General features: G+C 38.1%; 1 protein-coding gene across 6 annotated transcripts in view; it reads left to right on the top strand.

Moving 5' to 3' along the window:
- HECW2 (HECT, C2 and WW domain containing E3 ubiquitin protein ligase 2) overlaps window positions 1-26,611 on the top strand; it is a 396,920-nt gene that overhangs the window by 321,778 nt on the left and 48,531 nt on the right. For all 6 annotated transcript variants that reach the window (XM_055120479.1, XM_055120478.1, XM_055120481.1 and 3 more), the window contains 3 exons: window positions 1,414-1,510; window positions 13,704-13,787; window positions 16,807-16,916. In XM_055120479.1, the coding sequence (XP_054976454.1) occupies window positions 1,414-1,510; window positions 13,704-13,787; window positions 16,807-16,916 (291 nt within the window). The remainder of the gene's footprint in view (window positions 1-1,413; window positions 1,511-13,703; window positions 13,788-16,806; window positions 16,917-26,611) is intronic.

Genomic DNA, 26,611 nt, shown 5'->3' with positions numbered 1-26,611 from the left:
AAACTCCCTCCAAAGGTTTTCCAGTCTAGGATGTCAAAACTCATTGACTGTATTTTCAAATGCCAAGAGAATTATATTAATTTTTTAATCATATTATATAAATTAAGACATATTTGGGCTGGAGTGATAGCACAGTGGGTAGGGCATTTGCTTTGAAAGCCACCGACCCAGGTTCAGTTCCTCTGTCCCTCTCAGAGAGCGTGGCAAGCTCCCCATGCCGTATTCGGTATTTGATATGCCAAAAACAGTAACAAGTTCTCACAATGGAGACATTACTGATGCCTGCTCAAGCAAATCGATGAATAACGGGATGAGAGTGACAGAGTGAGTAAAGACATGTTTTACAATCTTAATTTACATTAGGATATTATATACACAATAATCTTTTGACTGAATTGAAATATTTGGGGAGAGACCTTCCAAACAGTACTTAGAAGTTCTAGAGGCCACTCCTGGTGATATCTGGCTAATCTGAACTGCAGTGCAGTGCTGCTCGTCTCTGTGGTGCTAGGGACTGCCCAGCCACCCCTTCAGTGTTTGTGGACCTTCAGGGCACAATGCTTTGTGGTCTCCTGGGCTACCCCTGAGGATGCTTGGTAGATCATGTGGTACACTGTACAGTGTGGATTAAACTGGGTGTACCTGCCCTACTACCACCACCACCATATTCCCTCCACTAGGATATTTAATGTCTGATAATTTGGGTGCTCAATACTGTAATTTAAATGTATCTTAGTTCTGATTTTTACTTAATATATTCAAGAAAACTCATCTTAAACAAATTAGTTTTCTTGACAAAAGAGATGTTTAACAGAGCCCTTAAAATTAACTTTTTTAATTTCCGAGGACATTAGCCACCTTTACTAATATACAGAGTTTTCTTTTAACAGACCAGGTACTGATCTGATAATGCTGATTATATTTAATTGTTGGTATAGTTGGTTTGGTAAAGAGTTATATTTAATTTGTGGCATTTATAATTTGTGGCATTATTTCCACAAATTACTTGATTTCTCCTGTGTATTTTGGTAGTATCTACTGGGAACATGCATTTTGGTGACCCTTGTTCTGCCTCTTATCTCTTGTCTGATATTTGATCAGAAGATGATTTTCTATTTCTAACAGTTATTTTTGAGCTTGACTTAGACAGTAGCCTCAAACAATATGTAGAAATTATTCAGAGATATAAACAAGCAATTTCCTAATAACATGATATAACAAATGAATTTAACAAATTCTTTATGTCACAGTCAATAGATTTAGTCCAATATTCATGTAACATGCTATAAACTGATTATTTAAGTACCAAAGTATAATATAGGGAATATTAATCATAAAAACAAATTTTAATGCATGTTTTTTTGTTTGAAACCAGGAGCAGGCTTTAAAAAATTGTCCTTTATTTTTTTTCAGCTTACAATGACAAGATCGTTGCATTTCTGCGCCAACCCAATATCTTTGAAATTCTTCAAGAGCGTCAACCTGATCTCACGCGGAATCACTCACTCAGGTAATCATCACGTTGGATAAATCTTCAATAACATTGATCATTTTCTTGGAAATTCTCTTTCCCTTCCTGGCATTCTGTACATATTATGTGTGGAACAAGGGCTTCTTTTGTACAAATACTGTCATCAGCACCAGGCAACGGTAGCCCTGACGTTTCTCTACTGTGGATCAAATAAGATGTACTAAGGAACCTAGAACCCTCTTTAAAGAATGAGTATTGTAAAAAATTTTTCATAGCCAAGATTGTATTCTAGATGTCTAGGGTATATTGACAGTAATAATATACTAATTTTTTGTGGTGTAGTTTGAGTAAACAAAAGTAATATAGATTTATTAAATTGCCGTTTCTAAAATCCTAGACTTGGTATTCACATTTTTTCATAATGAAAACAGGGAACCCAAAGAGAGAATCTTATCCTCTCTATAGTGCAGCATTTTCCTTGCAGCAATCCTCTTTTTTAAACAACTTTTCAATGGATCATGCCTCAAGTTTAGTTTTCTGCACTCTTTTGAGTATATGCAGTTTTTCTTTTTTCCCCGTGGAAAACATTTGTCTTCTGCATTTAACCAGAATGATGTTTTCTTTAAAACTCAATAAAGCTGGGGTCAGGGCTATCTGTGGCTTATTGGGAGAGTGTGTACCACTCATGCTCAAGGTCCCTGGTTAAAAAAACAAGCAAGCAACTGCAACAACAGAAATAATATAAGCTGCCAGGCCCCTCATTGAAGCCTTTCAGCACCACATTCTTCTTCTCATGATCTACACTCATATTTCTCAACCTCAGTGTACTAGACATACGTAAGTGCAAATGGAAAAACGTTCAATTTGAGTTTCTGTAGAAGTTCTTATATAATTTAAAGCCCATTTTGCCTACTTGCTGGTTGAAATGTTTGCCAAATATCATCACCCTGTCTGAATTAGCAATTCGTAAGTACTTCTGAGCTTAGTCTTGCTAAATTTTTTCCATCAAGGTCACCTGGAGCTTTGTAAATGCCAGATCCAGTCACCTCCCAGTGATTCTCCTTACTCCCTCAGTTCCCATGCCCTGCCCAGGAGATGGATGGTAGAGCACAAGCATATCATTTCTTAAAACTTCTCCATATAATTCCAGTAGCATAGCCACTGCAATAACCTCTGGTCTAGACACTAATTTGATAATTAATTTTTTAATGCATCAAGTTATCCTTCATCTTACTTTGTCCATTTGGCTTTTGTGTTTTTATTGACTTTTAATGTCTTTATGCTTGATTTTCCAGTTTAGCATTTAAGTTCATCACTTCTCAATAACAGAATGGCACTTTCATGTAGTGAACATAAATGTATTTAGATCTATAGCAGGTACTAAAATATTACATTTTATTCAAGGTTTTTTGGTTAAATGTTCAATTATAAATCACTAAATAATATTCCTATGGTATTTCCTCTCTCTTTTCTAGTTTAAATGACTTTTATTTTTAGACAGCCACTAAGACATTTTCCTTAAAAACAATGCTTCTTCTACAATAAATCAAGGTCAAAATAAATGAAGATCTCAAGGTGACATCAGTTCTTGTCTGTCCTGGTATTGATATTGTATCTTAAAATTGCCCTTACCTTAGAAAGTGTCTAAAGACTAAAACTTATCTCATCTCTCCACTGTTACAAATGACATGGTTTCACTCAGCTTAACAGATCTTTCATGCTTGACAGAACCTCTGTTTGGGGAGTCTGATGAGGGATTAGGGCCATGTCCAGAGTGCTTAGGAGCCCATGTGGTGCAGGGGTTTGAACAGGGCCAGCCATATGCAAGGCAACATCTTTTTTTTTTAATTTCATTTTATTTTTATAGTTGGTCACAATATTTTATTACATTTAATATTCAAACACCAATCTCAACCACCATTACACCTTCCCACCACTTTTTTAAAAAAATTTTTATTAGTGAATCACCGTGAGGTACAGTTACCAACTTATGAACTTTCATGTTTGCATTTCGTTTACATCCCTCCACCAGTGCCCATTCTCCTCCACCAATGTTCCCAGTATCCCTCCCACCACCCCCACCCCATCCCCCACCACCCCACCCTGCCTCTGCAACAGGGCATTCCCTTTTGTTCTCTCTCCTGTTGGGTGTTGTAGTTTGCAATAGAGGTATTGAGTGGCCTTCATGTTCGGTCTATAGTCTACTTTCGGTACGCAGCTTTCAACCCGAGTGGGTCCTCCCACCAAGGCAGCATCTTAACCCCAGTGCGACTGTTCCAGCCTATGACTGAAATTACAGTAACAGATCATAATAGAGGGAAAAGATACAGGTCCCAGTTGATAGCTCCCATCTTGTTTTGTTCCTTTTCACCTTTATACAGTCTTAAAAGACTTTAAGCCTAGGCCAGTAAGATTACTCTAAGCATAGGAGGAGGTCCTGCGCTTTCTCCCCAGCACTGGATGGTCCCACAGGTGCCACCAAGTGTTGGTCACTGCTGGACACTGAGCACCACATCACCAGCCTGAGCACTGAACCTCTGTCTGGTACAGCTGGGCTGATCGTTATCGGGATGGCCCCCAAACCCCCTAGCACTGTTTGGAAATCCATCCCCCCCATACCAATTTTTAAAACATTTTAATTGATTAAGATACAGTGATTTACAATACTGTTAGTGATGGTTTTTTCATGTACATAATTCCAGTACCACACGCATCACCAGTGTACCCACCTTCCTCCCGCTTCCCTCTCTTGAGACCCCCAATGTCTCTCCCTTTTTAAACCCCCATCCCCAAACTTAGTTTTGCAGATCAGTTCTTTTGTTATGTTGCTTTTGGCCCTCTGTTGCTACCTTGATGTGTATCTCAAGTCCCATATATGATAGGGGTCATTCTGTGCCTATCCCTTTCTTCTGACTTACTTCACTCAGAATTATATACTGTAGTTCTACCTGTGTTTCAGCAAGTTGCATGATTTTCTTTTGCACAGCTGCACTGTTTTCCATTGTGTGTATCTACTACAACTTCTTTATTCTTTCATCCATACCTGGGCATTTGGGTTGTTTCCGTATCTTGGCTATTTTACTAAGTGCTGTAATGACCATAGGTGTGCATATGTCCTTTCAAATTAATATTTTTGTGCTTTGGGGATAGATGCCAAGAAGCTTCCACCCCAATTTTTTTAAGCCTTCAACCTATAGATTACTGGTGATTTTTATTTTTTAATGACAACTGGGGTTCTTCAGTTAAATGGTCTTTCTATCTCATATATCTCACAGTGCAATCTGTTCTTAAAAAATTTGTTGTTAGCCTTTGAAAAGTTACTATCTCATTCCCAAACTTCCCTGTAAGTTTTAATTTCCACTTTCTTAAAAATTGTTTTCAGATTTTGACCATGTCAGCTTATGTAGTTCTGTCCAGCAAAAGGAAGCGGAAACTTGAATCACTGAGATGATTCTGCTGCTCTTACATGAACTGTTTGACAGTGTACTTTTAGTTTCTGAAAAGTTTCTGGTAGTTAAGCATTTTGCTTATCATAACACTCAAACAAGGAAGTTTGTATATCTAAGGGAACATTCTGTTTCATACAATTAAAAGTGCATTGTAAGGGGCATTCTCAGCAATGCAGAGATGGGGAACCAATGGCAGTGACTTAATCTCTATTTCATTAGTATTTTTTGTGAAGTATATATACATGGAATAGAGCCACTGAGTAATTATGTGTTAGAAGTTCACTGGATCCTTATATGAGCAAAGATCCCCAATATATATATTATAAAATAGAGGGAAGGAATGGAAGGAAAGAAGGAAGAGAAGAAAAGGAGGGAGGGAGAGAGGGAAAGAGGGAATAAGGGAGGAAGGAAGGCTAATGAGACTTTGATTTTGCTAAATAACTAACAAATACATTTATAAACTCTGACATATATTCACTGATTTCTGCAAAAGGAAAATTTGCTACTCAGATTTTATTTTAGATATATACTAAACTTGTTTAGAGGACTTTGGCACATATATCATATGTATATCTAGTTTGCTTATTTGTATATTTTATGTTTAAGACATCAGACTAACTTTTAAATGACTTGACAGTCATTATTTTTATGATTTTTTTAAGGCCCTAAGGAACTCTTATGGCCAAAATTAAATTAGGTTATTTTTGAATATTATATAGGCACTTGTTAAATAATTTTCAAAACAATGTAGTTTCCTGATTAAACTTTGAAGGACTTCCTCATTTGAAAATATTTTTGTCCTTAGATAGTTTTCTGAAGCATTGAATTTTCTTAATAGGAAATGATTTAATCAGGGTTGAAGCAATTTTCTAGTATGCACAATAATCATCTTTTAGCACAGTTACTTATTTAAGACAACCTAGACAACTACTGATTTTGCTGTGTTGTGTTTTTCAAGAAATCAGTTCAGCAAATTACCACTCCCCCACTTTTCAAAAAACTCATCAGATATGTACTCTGTATGTGCCAAAGAAAAATATTGATGTTCAGTCCAGACTCAGTACTTTCTGCAAGACCCAAAGAATAAAAAGCCATTTCTAAAATTGTTGAGAACAGTGCTTTTTCACTTATAACATAAAATGGTTTCTAATGAAATGTGTTTAACATGTGCATTTAGTTAATTGCTAATTCACTTGTCAATGATGTGTTAATTACAAAGAAAATATAATAGTTTCCTATCAGTTAATACTAATTAATAATTGCATTGATAAGGTTTTACTCTCATTTCCTCCGGGATACATTATTAAAAACATTCTTTCAGAACCATCTAGTGCCATTGTATTAAATATCAGGTATTTTGTATGTCTGACTTTTATCATTTACAGTAGAAATAACATTATGTAATTATATAGTGGCATGGTACAATCAGTGCTTAAATGCTTTTATTTATTTATTTTTGGTTTATGAGACACACCCAGCTGTGCTCAGGGCTTATTCCTGGGTCTGCGTTCAGGAATCACTCTATGGGGATCATAGAGAATGCCAGGGATCAAACCCAGATCAGCCGCAGGCAGGGCAAGCTCCTTACTCTCTGTGCTATCTCTCTGATCCCTGCTGAAATGTTTTTAAATGTCTAAAATGTTTCCCTTCATATTTATTCATATACACTTAAATTCAAAATTAAATACAAGCTACAGGAAGTCAGGCTCATATATTTTATTCAATTTTAAATACTTATAGAACCTGGGATCTTGGATTCATAAATTGGGTGTTTGAGAAGTACATAGTAAATTGAAATTTAGTAGACTTAGTAAATTTAGTAAAATAAAATTGTTTATTTATTTATTTATTTATTTATTTATTTATTTATTTATTTTTGCTTTTTGGGTCACACCTGGCGATGCACAGGGGTTACTCCTGGCTTTGCACTCAGGAATTACCCCTGGCCATGCTCAGGGGACCATATGGGATGCTGGGATTTGAACCCGGGTCAGCCGCGTGCAAGGCAAACGCCCTACCCGCTGTGCTATCTCTCCAGCCCCTAAAATTGTTTATTTTATAAACAACATATTTTGAATATAAGGGTAGTACTTAAAATAAGTATTCCAAAGTATGGATGACTATGGCTGTAGTTACATACAATCCCTAATCCCTAATGAAGATATAGAATCTATACTTTTAATATAATGATTATATATTTATATATTTTAGTATGTCTTCTTAGACCTCAGACAATGACAATATAACATTTATTTTGAAAATAGATCGTTCTCTGGCTACATAGCATTATTTTGAATTTTGAGTTGAAATTTTGGTAATATTTTTAACTTTTAAAATTACATTAGGATTTTGGTGGGAATTTTTTTATATTTAAGATTCTTTGGTTACAAATAAAATATTTACACATTTCGGTTTTCTCCTATGACTATATTTTTTGTTTTCAATCCTTTCATTTCTTGTAATTTTCTTGTTTATTTACTTCGCAACTTTTTTGGCCTAGTTTTTGCCAGAGTATTTTGTTTGTGTTTTGTCTAAACTTTTTTTATTGTTTCATTTGGTTTTGTTTTTTCTATATTCTAGATAATGCCTGTCAAAATATAAGAACTAGTTTTTGTGGTACTATTTTCTGGAAACTGGTACTTTGAGTTTTTTTTTTTCCCTTGCCTTGATATCTTATACTGTTTTGAAAGCACTGTCTCATCCCCATCTATCTCTGTAGATGCTGTTTAACTGGTTGTCCATTATAATAGCTTCACACTACTTTATTGGTTTGTTTGTGTTTGTTTATTTTAAAATAACAGCTACTGGCATAACACTTTCAATCTATGCTACTCAGAATTATTTTAGTTTCATTTTTAAGTATTGTAAAATACTTTCAAATTAAAAGGGGTGGAAATTGGGGGGCCCTTGGCATACCCAGGTCTTACACCTAGATCTGGGTTTTGGGAGCAGTGATGGAGGTGCTTGATGGATAATATGTGGTGCCAGGGAATGACCCTGCATCAGTCACGTACAATGCAAGCACTTTGACCCTTGTACTATCTCCTAGAAGTATTTTATCTATTTCATATCAACAAGGTATTCAATAAACACTTGTGGAATTAGCAAGGTGATAGTATGAATAAAACAGCTTGTGCCAGCAATAGAAACAGAAAATGGCATCTAGTTTGGATATATTTTCAATAGATCATACTTCCTGTTGAAATAGAGATAAGTATAATTAAGTATTATTTATGAGTATTATTTATTTATTATTTATGAGCCTTATCTAAAAATATACTCAATATTTAAAATTATCAGGGCTGGAGCGATAGCACAGCGGGCAGGGCATTTGCCTTGCATGCGGCTGACCCGGGTTCGATTTCCAGCATCCCATATGGTCCCCTGAGCCTTGCCAGGAGTAATTCCTGAGTGCAGAGCCAGGAGTAACCCCTGTGCAGTGCCAGGTGTGGACCCCCCCAAAAAAAAAGCAAAAAAAAGTATTGAATGCTGCAATTTATTAGATTCCACATGGAGTATTTTACTTGCGTTTTTTTTTTCATTCAGTTGCTTCTCATAACCCTGTGAAGTTGGTACTCTCACTGCTTGTTTCAAGAGGTTACAAGTTTGACAGATTTAGCCAGCTCTCTAAATTCTTGGCATGAAATTGATTTATATCTATCTACAACAGATTTTGCCCCTAGGCTGTAATTATAAATATACCATTTCTACCTGTCTTTAAGAATCATATTATCATATTGGGTCTCTGTTTCCAAATACAATGTAGCTAGCGGGAGGTAGAAGGAAAGTTGACCAGTATAGATGTTTAGTTCTCTCTCTCAAGTCAGACTATGGCCTATATATATGATAACCTATCAATGATCAATGCTAATTTTCTTTTCTTGACATTACACAAAGAAGTCATGGGATTCTTGAAAAGTGCCCTCTGGCTTTTCTTTCTTTCTTTCTTTTTAAACCATCTATCTCTTTGAAGTTGCTACTGCACTGTAGCTACAGGAACTGTGTCTGAGCAGTCTGTAGTCCATAGAGTTTTGTGGTTTAGAGGCATTGCTGCTTCTGTTTGTTTCTGATCACATGCCCATCTTTTAACTTCACCAAACTGTTGGTTGCTTTCAGTGAGTGAGAGTATTTTCTATGAGAATTCCAGCCTTGAAACTCTGTTATTGTACCCAAATGATGTGCTAGACTTGCTCTTCTGGGGTGATTTTGTGCACTGGAGGAAGTCGTTACAGACATCTTAATATTACAAGTAACTGAAAGACAGCTGTTAGCAAGTTTTTACGGAGGCTTTCGCCGTCATATTTAGTACAACTTACAAGTTTCAAGTTTTCTTATTATGTTACTGCCTCTTTGCCTATTTTCCCCAGTACATCCTGTTTCAATAAATAATTTGAAATCAGTTTCCTATTTCTCTTTTTCTCTGCCACAATGAAAAAAATGATAGTATAGCTAATTGCAAGCACTGGATGGATTTGGATTCATATGTTAGGAGCCAGGTGTTTTACTTGGCTTTAACTAGTCATGTACCTGGTTTGTATTTTTGACTGAGTTGTGTATTACCCAGGGCTAAGTATTTAGGGAACTTGAAGATAAAACTTGAGGGCCTTTTGCCCTCAAGAACTGGTGTTTCAGAAAGAACTTAAATTCTACCTGACTGGTCCAGTGAGAAGATGCAATGGAGGAAGTACTAGAATGTGCCAAAATGGCATATGCAATTTTGCACTGTCATGCTTACTACTTTTTCTTCTTAGCAAACACTGTGGTTTTATCTACCAATTTGTTTTAATTAGACAGTTCTTTTCACTGAGCTCCCAAAAAATATAGCATTGGAAGGAAAATTTATTACTTACTATATCTCTGAGGATTTTCTCACCACTTTTCATTTTGCAAAGTTTGACTGAAACTCTTGTTCCTCAAGACTTCTGCTTCAAGCCATTACTCTCCCTTGAACACTGCCTCCTGTGTCTCTTTGCTTGCTTCCTTGCTCTTTCACGCTCCCGTTCTCTCTTGAGCACGTGTTCCTTTCCTTCTCCCCTGCTTACATACATCTTAAGTTTTTGTTCAATAAAAAAAATAATTTTGCTTTACTAAAAAGACAACAAAAACCCCTCTTGTTCTTTGAAAGAGTTATAGACACCTTCTTATGTCTTTTTGGTTAAATACATGTTTTTCCTTTTAACTCTATCTCTTTTGCTTTTTCTTTAGCCTATGAGAATGCCTGCTACATCCTTTAGCCTCACTTCATCACAATTGATAGGAGTATTTAACTGCAGGAGAAAAGTTGGTCATTTTCTTGGTAAAATAATTGTGAGTGGCAGATAGGGACTGTTGGCAAATTCAGCAGCAAAACCTTGCTGGCCTGAGGGCATGCTCACCTGGACACCGGAGAATGTTTCTTCGTCTGCAGGGGAAGGAGGAGCTGTGTTGCAGTTACAGGTCACTATTTGATTCCTGGCTCTACCCTCACAACATTTATTTCCATTCTTGTGGCACAGCCTTATACATCACATCTGGGAGCTGAACTCATCTGGCAATATTTAGCCATAAATGTCTTCCAGAAGTAGCAGTTTGACTCTTCAATGTTAGTAGTTCTAATCTTCAGAGAGAAAACACAGAATTTAAACATTTTGCCCAGAACTCAAGATGATACCTACAGATTTCTAACAGACAGCGACATACTGGCAGGATATCTGATAACTAAGTAGTTCCTGTTTTATTTCTTTTTTTTTTTTCTCAGAAAAGATCAGTAACATTTCTGAGGCTATCATTGACTTCTCTCTTCCTCAGCTTTGATCTGCTTTCCGAAAGTAAACCACCGTTTCTGTGTTTCTTCGTAAAGAATTTTGTGAAGGACTTTAGAGAAGTGGGTATGAGGTCTCAGTTGAGTTCACTTGAGGTGAATGAAGCTATTTCAATCACCCAGTGATGTTCTCCCTTCCACTACTCCTTAAACTCTTTAGGAAAAGGATTATGTCTCACACGCTGTTGGATTTCCCGTGTGTGATGCCATGCCCGGGGTGTAACAAGCACTCAGTTATGCCTGCAGAAAGGATGAGTTTACATTATTAGTCCGAGAAGGCCCATTGCGGTGTGATGTACATCAAACAGAATGCTCCAGAGCTGTGTTCTTGGGCGCATGTGACCCATAGCTTATCACTGTGGTAAATTAGCTAGCTGGGGTGAAAACGAGTCTCAGCCTGCCTCTTGTATCCATCAGCCTTCACTGCATCATAGTTAATATCTGGGAAGTGATGAAAGTCTCCCAATTGGCATTTTCTCTCTATTTTTCCCCTTTCTGTCCTTACTTGGTCATCCTTGTGGCTCAGGAAGCAATGATCTTTTACTTATTCACAGGAAACCATGGGCCACACTCCAGAACCCAATTATCTTTTCATCCCCCGTCTGCTGGGTGCAGCACCAGTTAAAGAAGTGGAGGAGAGTGCACAGCCTGTTTGTTTTCTGGTTCTGTTCTGTTTGTTTAGTTTATTGTGATGATAGGCTCAGGAGATACTGTGTACTAGCTGGAGATTTGCTTTTGATTCCTCAAGACCAAAGCATTTTGGTTTTGGTGCTTATTAAAAGTTCTTCCCTGGCAGAGTATTCCGCTTTTTCTCTAAGATAATATTTCTCTTTTTAAAACCAACTTTTATATCTCTTATCAAAAAGTCATTCAGTAGATAATGGGCCTTGGTTTCCGTCATGTGCTTCAGACATGTGATTGTAACACTTGAAGGGAAACGTTCTGCTTGATTTGAGCCTTCAAACTAAGATAACCTTTAGTCAAGAGACAGGCCTTCTGAGCAGTCTTTTTGCATATGTGCCTGCTATTTATTTCATTCATTTATATTCATATATGTACATATCCATATGCCAAGGACTAGCTACTATAATATTCTATGCAGTCTAGAACTATAATATTTGATTTTTAGTCATTTATATAGAGACTATTATATTATTCCTTGCAGTAAAGAACAGAAAAAAGAGACTCTTGCACTACCATAGATGAGCTGCTTCATGGTCTAATACATTATGTAAATAGTTCAGCCAGAAGCAGCCTAGAAGTGAACTTTATAACTCCTAGTAAGCTCAGCTTACTGAGAGCATGTAAGTTACAAGGCTTTTCTGAGCACTAGAGAACGTTTGATCATCTCAGTGATTAAACCTGGCCTTTCACCTCCTTGCCTGTAAGCAAAAAGAAAATTTGTAATATGAAATTATAGAGTGAAATAGAAATCTATGAAAATATCAAATATGAAAGCAATATGTTACATAGTTACAGACTAAATCGAAATGTTTACAACAGAAATTGACATTTTATTTTATAATATACAGAATTAGAATTTATTGTCATTATTACTTAGAGTAAAATTTTAGACTTGCATTGATACCTATTTGTCAGATGTAATGCTTTCAGCACTCTTTAGCATCATCTTATAAACATGAGTATATTTTGCTTTAAGAGTCTGAAGAGTTAATACAGGGGTGAAGGCTAATGTTTTGCGTGCAGCTGACTCCAATTTGATCCCTGGCATGATATATTCCCCAAGCATTGCTTGGTACAGCCCTGGAGACCCCTGAACACTCCTGAACATTAGCTGGCCTAGGTCATACCCACACTACAGGGGCCAAGCAGCTGTGTATTGAGCCATTGGTATGCTTTGGCTGAGAATAGCTGGGAGGGACCCCCAAGGACTCCACCTGTGCCCCTTGGGAGTCCAACAATATAAACATTTGCATTTACATATATATATATATATTTAGTTGCTTTGAAATAAGAAACATATGTAGAAAATACAATGAGAGGAAGCAACTAGGAAGTCTGACCAAAATTATACTCATATGAAGGGGTCAGAATTGTAACTCAATGGCCCATGAAATTAAAAATAAAAACTGGGTTTAACACATAAATCTATAATAAAATAATAGTAAAGTTCCATTGTGTTTAATATGTATTAGTATATACAAGTATATACTAATGTATATGCACAAGTATATACACAATCTGTCACTGGATAAAGTAAATACAGGTGTTTCAGATTTTCAGTTATTTAAGAGAGCACCATGCTTTAATATTGAATATATATAGATGCTGTCTGTTTCTATGTAGGAATGTGCTTTTCACACTAATTTAGAAGTATGTCCTAGCACTGTAGCACTGTCGTCCTGTTGTTCATCAATTTTGCTCAAGTGGGCATCGGTAACGTCTCCATTGTGAGACTTGTTACTGTTTTTGACATATCAAATATGCCAACGGGTAGCTTGCCAGGCTCTGTCATGCATGCAGGATACTCTCGGTAGCTTGCTGGGCTCTCCAGGAGGAACAGAGGACTCCAACCCGGGTTGGCCGCATGCAAGGCAAATGCCCTACCACTGTGCTATGGATCCACCCAACTTAGAAGTATAAGTTCAGAAAATCTATGAATATCCACATAAATGCCCTGTTAGAAATAACAAAGAATCCACATGAATATCTATACTATTGCCTATATTCAAATCCACAAACCTGCTATAAATCAAAGCAGATCATTCAGCCTGTAGTGTTATTTGAGCAACAAGCAATAAAAACTGAAAGCATCCCCCCCCCCCACTTTAGAAGTAGGTGATGGTGCTGCACACAAGACTCTCCTTAAAGGCAAGAATTCTTCTGCCTCTTAGATATGTGTTCTAAGGTACCACTGAGTAAATGCTACAGAATGTGTACTCCAAAACAATTGTGGCTATTTTTCAGTAGTTTCTCAGGAATATGAAACTTAAAATTTTAAACTGTTTCTTTGCTTGAGCAGGGAGAAGATCCAATTTATACGAACTGAAGGGACTCCAGGATTGGTGCGCCTTTCAAGTGATGCAGACCTTGTTATGTTGCTAAGGTATGTCACGCTGGGTCTTGAAGTGGAAAGTTTCCTCTCATCAGCTGTGATGGAGTAACAGAGGGAATACGGGATATCAATGTTAATAACTCAAAAAGTTATCTCTATTCTTAAAACCTTGTGCAATATTCATGTTGGAGCAGTAGTCTACTGTTTTAGCAATATTTCATTTCAAATCCCATTTCTTACCTGTTAAATATGATTGATATTATTCTTAACTCTGCTGGTAAGACTGATGATATTAGAGAAGGGGAATGTTTATTAAATGCCAATAAATAGAACGTCCCACTCTAAGAGAACAGATTATTTATTTATTTATTTATTTATTTATTTGTTTATTTTTGCTTTTTTGGATCACACCCGGTGATGCACAGGGGCTACTCCTGGCTGGTGCACTCAGGAACCATTCCTGGCAGCACTCGGGGGACCACATGGGATTTTGGGAATCCCATGTGCAACCCCAAGGCAAACGCCCTACCCGCTGTGCTGTCTGTTGCTCCAGCCCCGAGAACAGATTATTTAGATCTGGCTTACCTCTTCAGAGTAGAAGAATGGGCCTATTTTTTTTTAATTGTCTTTTTCTCAAAATGAAAAAAATTTTGCTCATTCAACAATATTTATATAAGATATTATTTATTCACTTTATGGTTTTGGAGTTTCTATTTGGGAAACCAGGTCAGAAAGTTGAAATTTGGTCACTGGTACCTTCTGCCAACTTTAGATACCCCTTCATAAATCTATCTTTTCTCTCCTGATGGTTAGATTAACTTTGGTTTTAAGTGCTAAACTCGTTTCGAAAAGAAGCTGGCAGGTATTCAAAAGTCTTCATCATTTTCAATATTGTCTTTCAAATGTAGGATACCGGGGTAAAGTAAATCTTTGTTCTAACCTACCACTGTAATCTCCACAGAATTAAATGGAATGGAATGCTGAGCCAATGTTTTATTTGAGAATGTAGACCCAAAGTGCTAACAGTATTATTCATATTATTCATGACCATCTTAATTCCTGTTTTAACTGCTCACCTCATAGTTGCCATATTTGTAAAACCAAAACCAAAATGTTTCTTTTCATTACTGTATAGGAGCATAATTCAAAGGGATTTAGTCACTTTCCACATATACTTAATTTCACTTCATACTGTACAAGATCTACTAGTGGGGGAGTCACTTTTCTGTCACCTAGGTCATGCTCAAACAGTATCCTTGTACTTCTTCTTAAAGCAGGATATAATGTGCTCGGTAGTCTAAGAATCTCTTTGTGAATTAACATGAGCATGTACTTTTATTATGGTTTTGTCAATCATAAAATACTGCATTTTATTACAAGATACTGGCGAGGCTATGAAATCTTAGGTTTTATAGTCTAAGAAATCTGGACATTTTCAAAATCTAAGTTTGCTCTTTTCATTGAAATTAAAGAATTCTGCTTTTGGAATCAATGAATACAAAACTTATTGTAAATCATATGTTCAGAGTTATTTAGCTAACCTTAGTTAAATAATCTCCACATAGTAATGTCACAGTACAGTTTACAGCAATTTACTATCTTAGACATTATTTTTATGAGTTTCTGTGTGTTATGTAGTTGACTTAAAAACAAAATTTGAGGGCTGGAGAGATAGCACCGCGGGTAGGGCATTTGCCTTGCACGCGGCCGACCCGGGTTCAAATCCCAGCATCCCATATGGTCCCCTGAGCACGGCCAGGGGTAATTCCTGAGTGCAGAGCCAGGAGTAACCCCTGTGCATCGCCAGGTGTGACCCAAAAAGCAAAAAAAAAAAATTTGAGGGCTAGGGATCTTGCTTTGTACACACTTAACCTGGGTTCAAACCCTGCACCAAACCCCATATCGTACCTCAAACATAGCACGGAGTTATCCCTGAGCACAGACCCAGGAGTAATTCATGAACACAGCTGGGTGCAATACCAAAACAAAACAAAATTTGAAAATTTATTGATGTCTAAGAACAAGTCTGTATTTTTCTTTGTTTTGAAAATTACACTTGTTCACTGAAGTTAATGGGCCTTTGGAGAAGTGTGAGAAATTCACTTACTCATAATAGTTCTTTAATTATTACATAAAAATATTGCCATCCAGTTCTAGATTTTCATTTGAATTATTAGATGTATGTATTATCTTAAAATTGTGCACATTAATACAATGTATTTCATTTCAGGACATCAACCTCAATTGTTTTACTTTGGTGTTTGAATCATTTAAATCAGTGACTATACTGTATATATACATATATGCATATGTATAATATATACATGTCCATACAGACATGTGTATATGTCTACATATATCTATAAGATATGCATGTGTATTTTTTTGAAATACAAATAATTCTAAACAAATAGATTTTGGGAGTTGGAATAGGAGCTTGCTCCATCCACTCCATGAAAAAAAAATGATAATAATTTTAAAACATCCTGGCCTCTACCAAATAGAAGCCAAACCAGTCTCTCTTCTACTTATGATCTGCTATTTTTTGGAATGAAATGTAGACTGTTTATTATTTGTATGTTTATTATTAGTTCTCAATGATGATTCTCTGTCATATCAGAATCTTATACCCAAATCTAAAAACCTGGGTAGTAGGCTCGAGAAAGAGCAGAGAGGTAAGGCATTTGCCTTGCTTGCAGTCGATCCTGGTTCAATCCCTGGTACCACAGACAGTGTGTGGAGCACAGAGGCAGTGCGAGGTATGGACCAAAACCAAACAGAATACTATTTTCAAATCCTCATGTAAACACATAGAACAAAGTGACAAAGTGTAAATCACATTGTCTGAAGTTGGTAGGAAAACAGATGCGCACCCACAGGTCTCCCCAAAGCTGCCGTGACAATTGTTTTGTTCTGTGGACCATGAGCAGGAGGAGAGGTGCTTCTCAGGGAGGGAAATTACCTCAGAGAGAATGGGTCAGAGTGAGAGACCGGCTGACTTACTGTGGAAACAGGACTTTTCCCCACCTCTCTGGCTAAGGTACACATTTTGTTTCTTGTTTTTCCATAGTTTATTTGAAGAAGAGATAATGTCATATGTGCCTCCACATGCCTTACTCCACCCCAGCTACTGTCAGTCCCCACGCGGCTCCCCCGTGTCCTCTCCGCAGAACTCACCAGGTGAGTCCACCTGCTGTTTGCAAAGGAATTCTCAAAAGGGTCATCCCTGAAGTCAGATCAGTGACAGTTCGAAGAACACTCTGGGTATGTCTTTCGTATTAGCACAGTTTATCTGTTCTGTGGCATTTCCTATCTCCTAAAATTGGCTTATATCTATTGAGATTTATTTTGATGGAAAGATTATGATGTTTCAGACTAGAAGGATAAATGTTAGCTTTGTGACAGCAATTGAAAATGAAATTTACTTTTCATTATACTGTGGAGTGCTTTATGTTGGAAAATATTAGGGCATGAATTACCACGTTAGCTTTTTGGATTTAGAACACTCTAGTTGGGAGATTATTTCAACAAATATTTAAAAGAAATCCTCTCAAGAAATAATGTAGAATTAAGTAGAATTAAGGTTAGTCACATTAATGGACTTGGATAATTTTCCCCTGAAACAGCTGCTAAGTTTATTAGATAGGAATTTTAAAATGCCTGGGCTGATAGATTATGTTTATAGATGAAACACTAAATATTTAAGCTCAAATTCTTTTTGAAATAGGTATGTGTGAATGAAGGCAAATAGATGAGTAAATTAATAGTAGAAAATACAGTTTGGCAAATGATTTTTAAAGGAAAATAGTCATATATTGACAGAACATCATGCTATATTTATTCATTTATAGTCAATATATTGTTCACACTTTAACAGCTGTTGAAAGTTAAAACTATTTTAATAGAAATTCAGACTCTATATGTGTCATTAAACGCTCCTGCTTATTCTTTGATATATACACATATGTTTTCATATGTTGTTGTGATAATGAATCTAAAGCCTAATTAATACTACAAACAGGAAAGGGTCTATTAATTTGTTCATTTAGCACATATTTATTGAGCATCCAACTATGACCCAAGCAGTGAATTAGACCCTGTGAATAATCCAGTATCTGCCTTTGAAGGATTCATGGTGGGGCAGTGAGTCAGCAAATGACTCTGTAAAGCCCTGTGGTTAGTCTTGTAATAAAGAGATGTATGTGAACCCAGCTCTGGGAACAGTTCTGCCTTCATGATGGGGGTGAGGTGTTAGGAGATAGATGAAGGTAGTCCTCTACCTGTGAGGGGTACCTGTAATGATGATAAATAGGAGTTTCCAGATAGACCGAAGGAAGGATGACATTCTAGCTACAAGAGTAGCAGAAGTACTAGAAGCATGGAATTGGTGTAGAACAAATTTTCAGCTTCAAGTGAAGGAAAGTTCTCAAGGCTTGTAATCTATTGAATCCCTGCTTCGTAGTCCATGTGGAGCCAAGCCCTCCATATTTACAAATAGAAGAATATACTGCTTTAGAAAGATAAGTTTGAAAACAATATAGAAGACATAGAAAACAAGAGACTTCAATAGAGAAACTACTGGTAGGCTGTTACATTAACCCATATAACACCATAAAAGACCAGACTAGTCATGATGGAGAAAAGAGAATTTAAAGGTTATGTAGGGTCAGAGACACTAGGACCTTGCATTCAAGTAGTGAAAAGTCAAGGCATAGTTTAAGCTCTCAGAACCTAAACTGTGAAGCAGCTAGTAACACTCTTCACTAAGAAGTAAAAAGATCAGCGGGGAAAGGGATTTATTTATTTTATTTGGGGGCATATTTTGTTGAGGAATCTTTGCACTATCCAACTGGAGATACCTAAAGACTACTAAGAAAGAAGTCAGGGAGTTCAAGAGAGGTTGATAGGTAGAAAAACAGAAATGATGGTAGCCAGTGAGGTCTATCATAGAGACTAGAGGAGCTAAGAAGGACAAAGTCCATGGAGGGAGAGGGGGAGTAAAATAGACCAGCAGTCCCAAAGTGGGTGACACTGGAAGGGCAACTGTACTAGAATGATTTAAAATGATCCACTTGGAGGTGGGGGTTATCCTATGGATTATTTTCTGTTTGTTCACTAAAAAAAGATCAGTTCCCAAGGGGCCACTGAGGGGCTCATAGAGAAGTAGGTAAGACACTTGCTTTGCTTGCAGCCAACCCTGGTTCTAATCTCTGGCACTGCATCAGTCATATGCTGTCCATATGATGTCAAGGGTCTCTTCTGAGCACAGAGCAAGGAATGACCCTAACATTGCCAGGTGTAGCCCCGGACATTGCCAGGTATGGCACAGAAATGAAAGAAAAAACAATCCAAAAATCAAGAGGGCACTGATTAATTTTTTTTAAGACAGTGGCTGCCGAGTTAAGTCTGGGAACCTCTAAAGAATGGTGATATAGAAACCCTTATTTACTTAAGGGATGGGCTGAGGGAGAGGAACTAGGGAAAGACAAACACATCCATGAATTCTGTAAGAGAATTGGGAAAGTGTTTTTAGAAAAGCCAGGCTTTAAGAAAAAGTATTTAGTAGCACCAAATGCATAAAGGATTTAGGAAAAGTAGGACCTGAGAAGTCATCTGGTTTAAAAAAACATGAAGTTACAGGTGATATTTGTTCATAGAGGTTTCCATGGAATAATAGGTCTTAAACTGGAATGTGACCAGGAATTGTGATTTCATTTTTTTTTTCTAAATATGGGATTGAGAACTGGAGAGATTGAACTACTGGCCCAATTGGCTGAGAATCACTGAGCGTCCTCTGGGCCTCCTGAGCATTACTTGGGAAAGTCCCTCCCCCTTAAACAAATAAAAGAAATATGGAAGTGAAAAGAAAGTAAAGTAGAACAATACATAGAAGGAGAAGCAGCTTTAAGAAAGGAACTTTTGTATGGGGAAGTTGAGATGTATGTGTACAGAGGTCAGAAGCTCTGGGTTTGTTAAATGGGAAAGTGGCTTGTTAAATGGCACAAAGAAACAAGAGTGTGGCACAAACCTCTGCAGAGGTGAACCTGGAAGCAATCACATGGGTTAACTTTGGTAAACCATCTTAGGGAGACACTTTTTGGTTGATGCGGGCTGAAAAGTGTTAATATCTGACACTACAGGTAAGCTTAAAATGTAGGGGCGGGGAAACGATGTAATTTACCACTCTCCATAGTCACTTACCAAGTATATCAACTGTGGGCAATGCATTTCTTTCTTTGTACTTAAATTTCTTGCTTTCTGTAAAATGGAGATAATAATAACAACCTCCCATAAATATTTAGAGGAGAGCACCTATCCTGGTACCTGGAACATAGCAAGCACCCAATAAATATAATTTTATTTTCTGGAAATCTGATTTGAGAAGTAGAGGTCATCAATTTTTGAAGCATCAATATCTGGACTGCATGAATCCACTTCCTCCCAATTTGTAGAGACATTTAATCGTCCTAACTAGTCCTTATCTTAGGGTCTGTGATAAAAATTGAAAAGGGTTCTACCCTTGCACAAAGCTTTCTGATTAAAGAAATTAAACTCTGGCTTATTGCTCATTCCAGTAAAGGTTTTCCATTCCAGGTTTTTCTGTGGTCCATCCTCTAAAAGACAAAGGTCGATCCCAGATCCTTGCTCTGCCGAGGCATGTGCTCTTGGACACTGCCTGAGCATCAAGCTGGTGATTAAATTCACTTCTTTTCATTTAGCATTGCAAATGTACAGGAGTAATACATGGGAGTAATAAAATCCTCTGGAAGTAGGTTTAGAATTCAAACATTTTCCAAAGACATGTAGAGTCCAAATACATCTAAATTGCTAGCAGTGTTTGTAGTGGTTTTAATTTTCAGGAAGAATCATCTCCATATTTTTGGCCTACTCTGTTTCAGTGGGCTTTATTTGATCTTGAGACTGGGATGTACGGCCTGATATCAATGGAAGTAACGATAACTAATTCCACATGACACCAGGGCAGGACCAGCTGGCCTTATTTACCCTGTGGAGGAATCTTATGTTTCTTTGAGAAAAATCGCCTTTCCACCTTCCAGTCAGTATTCCTCATGATTTTTGTGAAAACATTTCAAATTTCTTTTTTTTTAAATTTATTTATTTTTATTTTATCACCATGTGGAAAGTTACAGAGTTCTCAGGTTTATGTCTCAGTTATACCGTATTCAAACACCATCCCTTCACCAGTGCCCATATTCCACCACCAAAATCCCCGGTATACCCCCCGCCCCCCACCCCAACTGTATAACTGATGAATTTCACTTCATTTTCTCTTCAACATTTCAAATTTCTTAAATGGGCCGATCCTCTTTCTTGTGACTGGAATTTCATCCCTTTGAATAGTATGAGAATAATATTGTGAGGATTGCAACAATAAAAAATGTTAATGACTTCGGGTCAGAATGCTAGGAACCTGATAAACTATGCACACTTTTCCTCATTCCAAGCACATTTGCATGCCTATTCAAGTACCCAAGAAAGAGGGATTTTGGAAACTTTCACTCACTGCCTTTTGTAGCTGTTAAAGTGCTCACTTAGAGCTTATCGGAGTTTGTTATGTGTAGGTTTGTTTTTTTAGGACCATTATAAAGCCTGTCTTGACCTTAACAGTGCCAGAGGAAAAAAAACTTATTTCTAAACACTCTATGGTTTATGAGCGTAAATAGGGCACCCAGAATTGTATTGAAGGTTCTTTTGTGATAGCATATTTCTGAGAATTTCAATACAGCATTACCAATTTCAGCTAATATTCTTGGAGATTTACTCAGTTGTGTCAATTTTTCATGTTGCCAGAGTTGTGACTTTAAAGTGTTAGAAAGTTTATTGAACTTCCCATTTCTGAGACTCATAAATACATCAAATTTCCTTCCCGCTTCCAATATGCATGAAATATTAAGAACGTTTCATTTCAGCAGCTAGGGGAAGACCTATCAGCACTGTACAGAGCTTTTTTTTGTTTTGTTTTCATTTTTGGATGACACTGGGTGTTGCGCAGGGACTATTCCCAGCGCAGTACTCAGAGATCATTCCTGATAGTAACTGGAGGATCATAAACCAGAAGACCAGGGATCAAACATGCCTGGGCCTTCTGCATAAAAAGCAAGCTCTCGTCCATTGCTCGCCCCCCCCCCCCCCCGCAGAGCTGTTTTTACCCTAACCAACTCTGGAGTATCTGGAGGTTAGTCACCAGGTCACACTTAAAAGAAGTAAAACATATCAGAGAGCACTGAAAAGCCATGAGCATCTCTCCTGAACATTGTCTTGAGAACATGCAATACGAGAGAGGATTATTTCTCTCAGCATACTATGAAATTACCCAAAGATCTCTCAATCTCTCATATCTCTCTCTCATTCTCTCTCTCTCTCTCTCTCTCTCTCTCTCTCTCTCTCTCTCTCTCTCTTCATCTCTCCCTCTCTCAAGTTTATGTTCTCTAATATTTTCTCGGCTGCTTCTCCCGGAAGGGAGCATAAAATGAGACCCCCATAACCATGCCACCGGACTCTGCATGAGAGGTGCCCCAGTCAGTGGGGGGCGGATGAGAGCCCTCCCCGCCCCAAGGGGCCCAGCCCCAGCAGCTGACCTCCACTACCCCACCGCCACCCCCCTCCAGGCTGCTTTCCACACGCTCGGGCAGAGCCTCACACATGAGTGAACATATTCCTGGACCAAGTGGCCGGTGACACATCATCATAAAGAGAAATATATGCATATATTCATATATATATAAATTCCATTTATTATATTAATAAATAAATATATATATATATGCCTCTCGGAGAGCCAGGCAAGCTACCAAGAGTATCCCGCCCGTACGGAAGAGTCTGGCAAGCTTCTCGTGGCGTATTCGATATGCCAAATACAGTAACAATAACAGTCTCATTCCCCTAACCCTGAAAAGAGCCTCCAATCGTTGGGAAAAATGAGTAAGGAGAGGCTGCTAAAATCTCAGGGCTGGGATGAATGGAGATGTTACTGGCACCCGCTCAAGTAAATCGATGAACAAAGGGATGACAATGATACAGTGACTCTCTCCTCGTCTGTTTCTCCCATCCCCCCTCCATTTGTTTCCCTTCTCTGTGTCTGTCTCTGTCTGTCTGTCTGTCTCTCTCATACCATCTATCTGTCTCTCCCTCTGTTCTTCCTGTCTTTCCCATAGTCCCTGAAGTAGCCTCGCAGTTACTAGTAGGATGTATTCTTTCCCTTTCCCTTCTCGTTGCTGGGTCCCACAAAGTTGATCTTGGAACTCGCTGGAACTAGTTAGTATAAATGAAGACTATTTGCTGAGTGAGGGGGATGGGAGAATTATGATTCTGAACCCAAAATAGGTGGTGCTGTTTCTGTCAGGCTATAGATATGTTTCCATTTAGGGTTTCTGTTGTCCTTAATCTCCCTTGTTCCCCACTCTTCATGCTATCAGAAGGTGCCCATCTTTGTTATGACTTTAGCTTGCTCTTATAGTAATTGCTTCTAGTTTGCCAAGACCAGAGGAATCAGACAATGATATTTTCTAATCATAATGAAATAAAAAAATACAAATTTATTTTAATGAAAATACCAGTAGGCTCAAAATGAGGGCCTTTTACTATTCTTAGATAATCACGAATCACGAAATCCCTGTTAACCGTCGATTTCTCGAGCGGGCTCAGTAACCTCTCCATTTGTCCTTTCCCTGAGATCTTAGAAGTCTCTCTTGGCTAGGCCCTTTCAATGATGTCACACTGGAGGCTCTTTCAGGGTCAGGGGAATGAGATCCAGCTTGTTACTGGATTTAGCATATGAATACACCATGGGAAGCTTGCAAGGCTGTCCCATGTGGGCAGGAAACTCTCAGAAGCTTGCCAGTTTCTCCCAGAGGGAGAAGTAGGCTACAAGATATCGCTTCTGAGAGCTTGCTTTTAAGTCTCTGGATGTTGGACGTTGATGGGATTACACACACCTGGGTTCCTCTGCCAGTACCTTCATGCGTGAGGCCTGTCCGAATGTGTGGAGAGGGGACTCGAGCATGGCTGTAGCTAGGTTCCGGTGGTCCTCGGCTGCTGGGAGCTCTGCTTGGGGTGGGGAGGGAAGCTGGAGCCCATCCCCTCCGAGGGGCCCCGGGGAAGATAGCCAGGCATGTGGGCAAGAGACTCTTAGAGAATAATAATTTAAAAAAAAAAATCCAAAGGGCTTTACTGCTCATGATTTATGCCAGCTCTTTTGGAAATGTATAGGGTTTTTTTTTCTTTGTTAATTTCCCGCGCTGTTACTTTTCCAGAGTTGGAATCTTCTAAAAATTATTGTAATGCTTTATTATTTGTTTCCACACATTAACAGATAATTGTAAAGATAGGAAGATAAACTAGAGAGAGAGAGAGAGATAGACAGCTTCTTAAAAAGTAGATGAGCTAGGCCCGAGCAATAGTCCAGCAGGGAGGGCATTTGCCTTGCATGCATCTGACCCGGGTTCAATCCTCAGAAACCCATATCATCTCCTAGCACCACCAGTAGTAATTCCTGAGTTCAGAACCAGGAGCAACTCCCTAGCATCATTGGTTGTGACTTAAAAAGACAAAAATAAATAAATAAATAAATAAAAAGTAGATGAAGCAGGAAAAAATTGTTCATCTGAGCCATCCTAGTACAGAGACCTAGAATCCTACTCTATCCCTTCTTCCCAGTCCAACGCAGAGTTAGTCATCAGGCTCTCTAGGCGCTGGTGGAGTACCCTGAACCAAAACGAGAACTAGACTTCTCAACAGACTGATGTCAAGATATTTTCTACAGTTACCCAAAGTGTGTTTTGTCTGGAGGAATTTTTTCAGTTTGTATGTGATTTTTTTTTTAACTTTTGCAACAGTAAGGAAATAGGGTAACACTATATGGAAGTCTGTAAGGTCTATCTGGCATTATAAAAGAAAATAAACTTAATGTGTTACTGAAATTTTTCCTGTAAATAATTAATGTAGTACTATCTATGAAGCCAGCCTTTTATTTGATCACTTCCCATAAGTTACATTTTGACTGCTTTTTATCTGACTTCCTTTTTAAAGACCAGAAAGATCATGGAATTGCTCTCTGTTGAGAGTATTACATTCTAGAACTTCACTTGCAGCTGTGGTTGCAATAAAGTTCTATTAACCTAATCTTCCAAGATCATTCTTGACTTCTAAAGTTGAAGTAACATCATTCCTGCCCTGGAATTTCTTGGCAGTTGCTCCTGACTTGCATTAAGAATTTGACAAGGGCCAGCAGCATAATTTACGATAATTTTTAAAACATGAAGTAATGTGTAAATGATTTTTTTCATAATGGAACTATTAGCAAAAGAATTTTTGTATCGAGCAGTTTCTGTCCCCAGAGTCACCATAATTGAGTGGAAGTGGAGTCAAAGTTCTCTCTCTTCTTTTAATTGTCTGTACTGATACTGAGGCAATGCATGATGGCCTTTCCTGCATCCTTTTAAACACCTCCAGTTTTATAGCAGTTATATATGCTTAAAAAAAAAAAGGCTCTTCATGAGTCATGTTTCTTTGGAGGTCTAAGGGTTTTTTATTTAGTCTTTTGTTGTTTCCCTTTATCCTTCTTCCCAAGCAATGGCCATGATCTTGAAAGCTGGTTCACTCTCCTGCTCTCTTAGCTGTCTGGTTTTTATAATCTGCAGTTTCTCAGACTGTGGCACTGACAACTTTATTCTGACTCCCTCCCACTGTAGACTTGTGCCTCCCTCTCCTGCCCCTCAACCCTACCAGAGAAAGGCCTTCTGCTCATGAGATCATGTTGCTTCCCGCCTTTCAGATCCATGGGACACAACCCAGTTTGGGCTCTGGATACCGTGTGGGTATTTCATTGGTTACATTTGACCTTCTCATCGGGATAACGGTTCTCATACTTGACTGCACAAAGAGCTGCATAAAATACTTATGTCTGGATTCCTCCCCCCACACATTCTGATGTAATGCTTCTTGGGTGTGGCCCGAACACTGAGATTTTTTTTGTAATGCTTCTTCACTGATTCTAACATGTAGTCAAGAGTGAGACAGCTGCCTGAAGTTTTCTTCTGCATCCCAGATATTTTTATTGGTTTAGGGGCCACACTCACGTGTGCTCAGGGCTTACTCCTGGTTCTGTGGGCAGAGATCACTGCTGTAGGCTTGGGGACAATATATGGTACCAGTCATTGAACCTGGGAAGTGTCTGACCTGCTATGCTCTTTCAGGCCATCAGCTCAGATTATTTGAATTCAAATCTATTTGTTTCCTTTATGACATGTGCCTTTGCCTAGATGCTTCAACTGTGCAAGTAGACCCCTCAACATGTGATGCTCAACATCTAATTTTATTAAGGTCCACTCCTTAAAACTCAGTCTGTATTCCCATGCATTTAGTATTGATCTCTATGCATGTGTTACACTGTCACTGTCACTGTCATCCCGTTGCTCATCGATTTGTTCAAGCGGGCACCAGTAACGTCTCTCATTGAGAGACTTATTGTTACTGTTTTTGGCATATCCAATACGCCCGGGTAGCTTCCAGGCTCTGCCGTGTGGGCTCCATACTCTCGGTAGCTTGCTGGGCTCTCCAAGAGGGGCGGAGGAATCAAACACGGGTTGGCCTTGTGAAAAGTGAACACCCAATCGCTGTGCTAGTGCTCCGCATGTGTTACAATCACAGCTAATACTAGTATGGGCCTTCCTGTGCAAAAGGCTCCTCACAAAGTGCTACAACTCATCTGGTGGGTTGTGTGTGTGTGTGTGTGTGTGTGTGTGTGTGTGTGTGGCCATAAAATTTCTTTCCTTTTCCAATAAAATAACCTAAGGATTCACATGTCTGAGAGTAAGTTTTTGGTTGCTTGTTTTATTATTATTAACATTGATTTA

Source organism: Sorex araneus, chromosome X (assembly GCF_027595985.1).
Source record: "Sorex araneus isolate mSorAra2 chromosome X, mSorAra2.pri, whole genome shotgun sequence".
NCBI classification, from domain to species: domain Eukaryota; kingdom Metazoa; phylum Chordata; class Mammalia; order Eulipotyphla; family Soricidae; genus Sorex; species Sorex araneus.
This window is presented reverse-complemented; position numbering and strand designations above follow the sequence as displayed.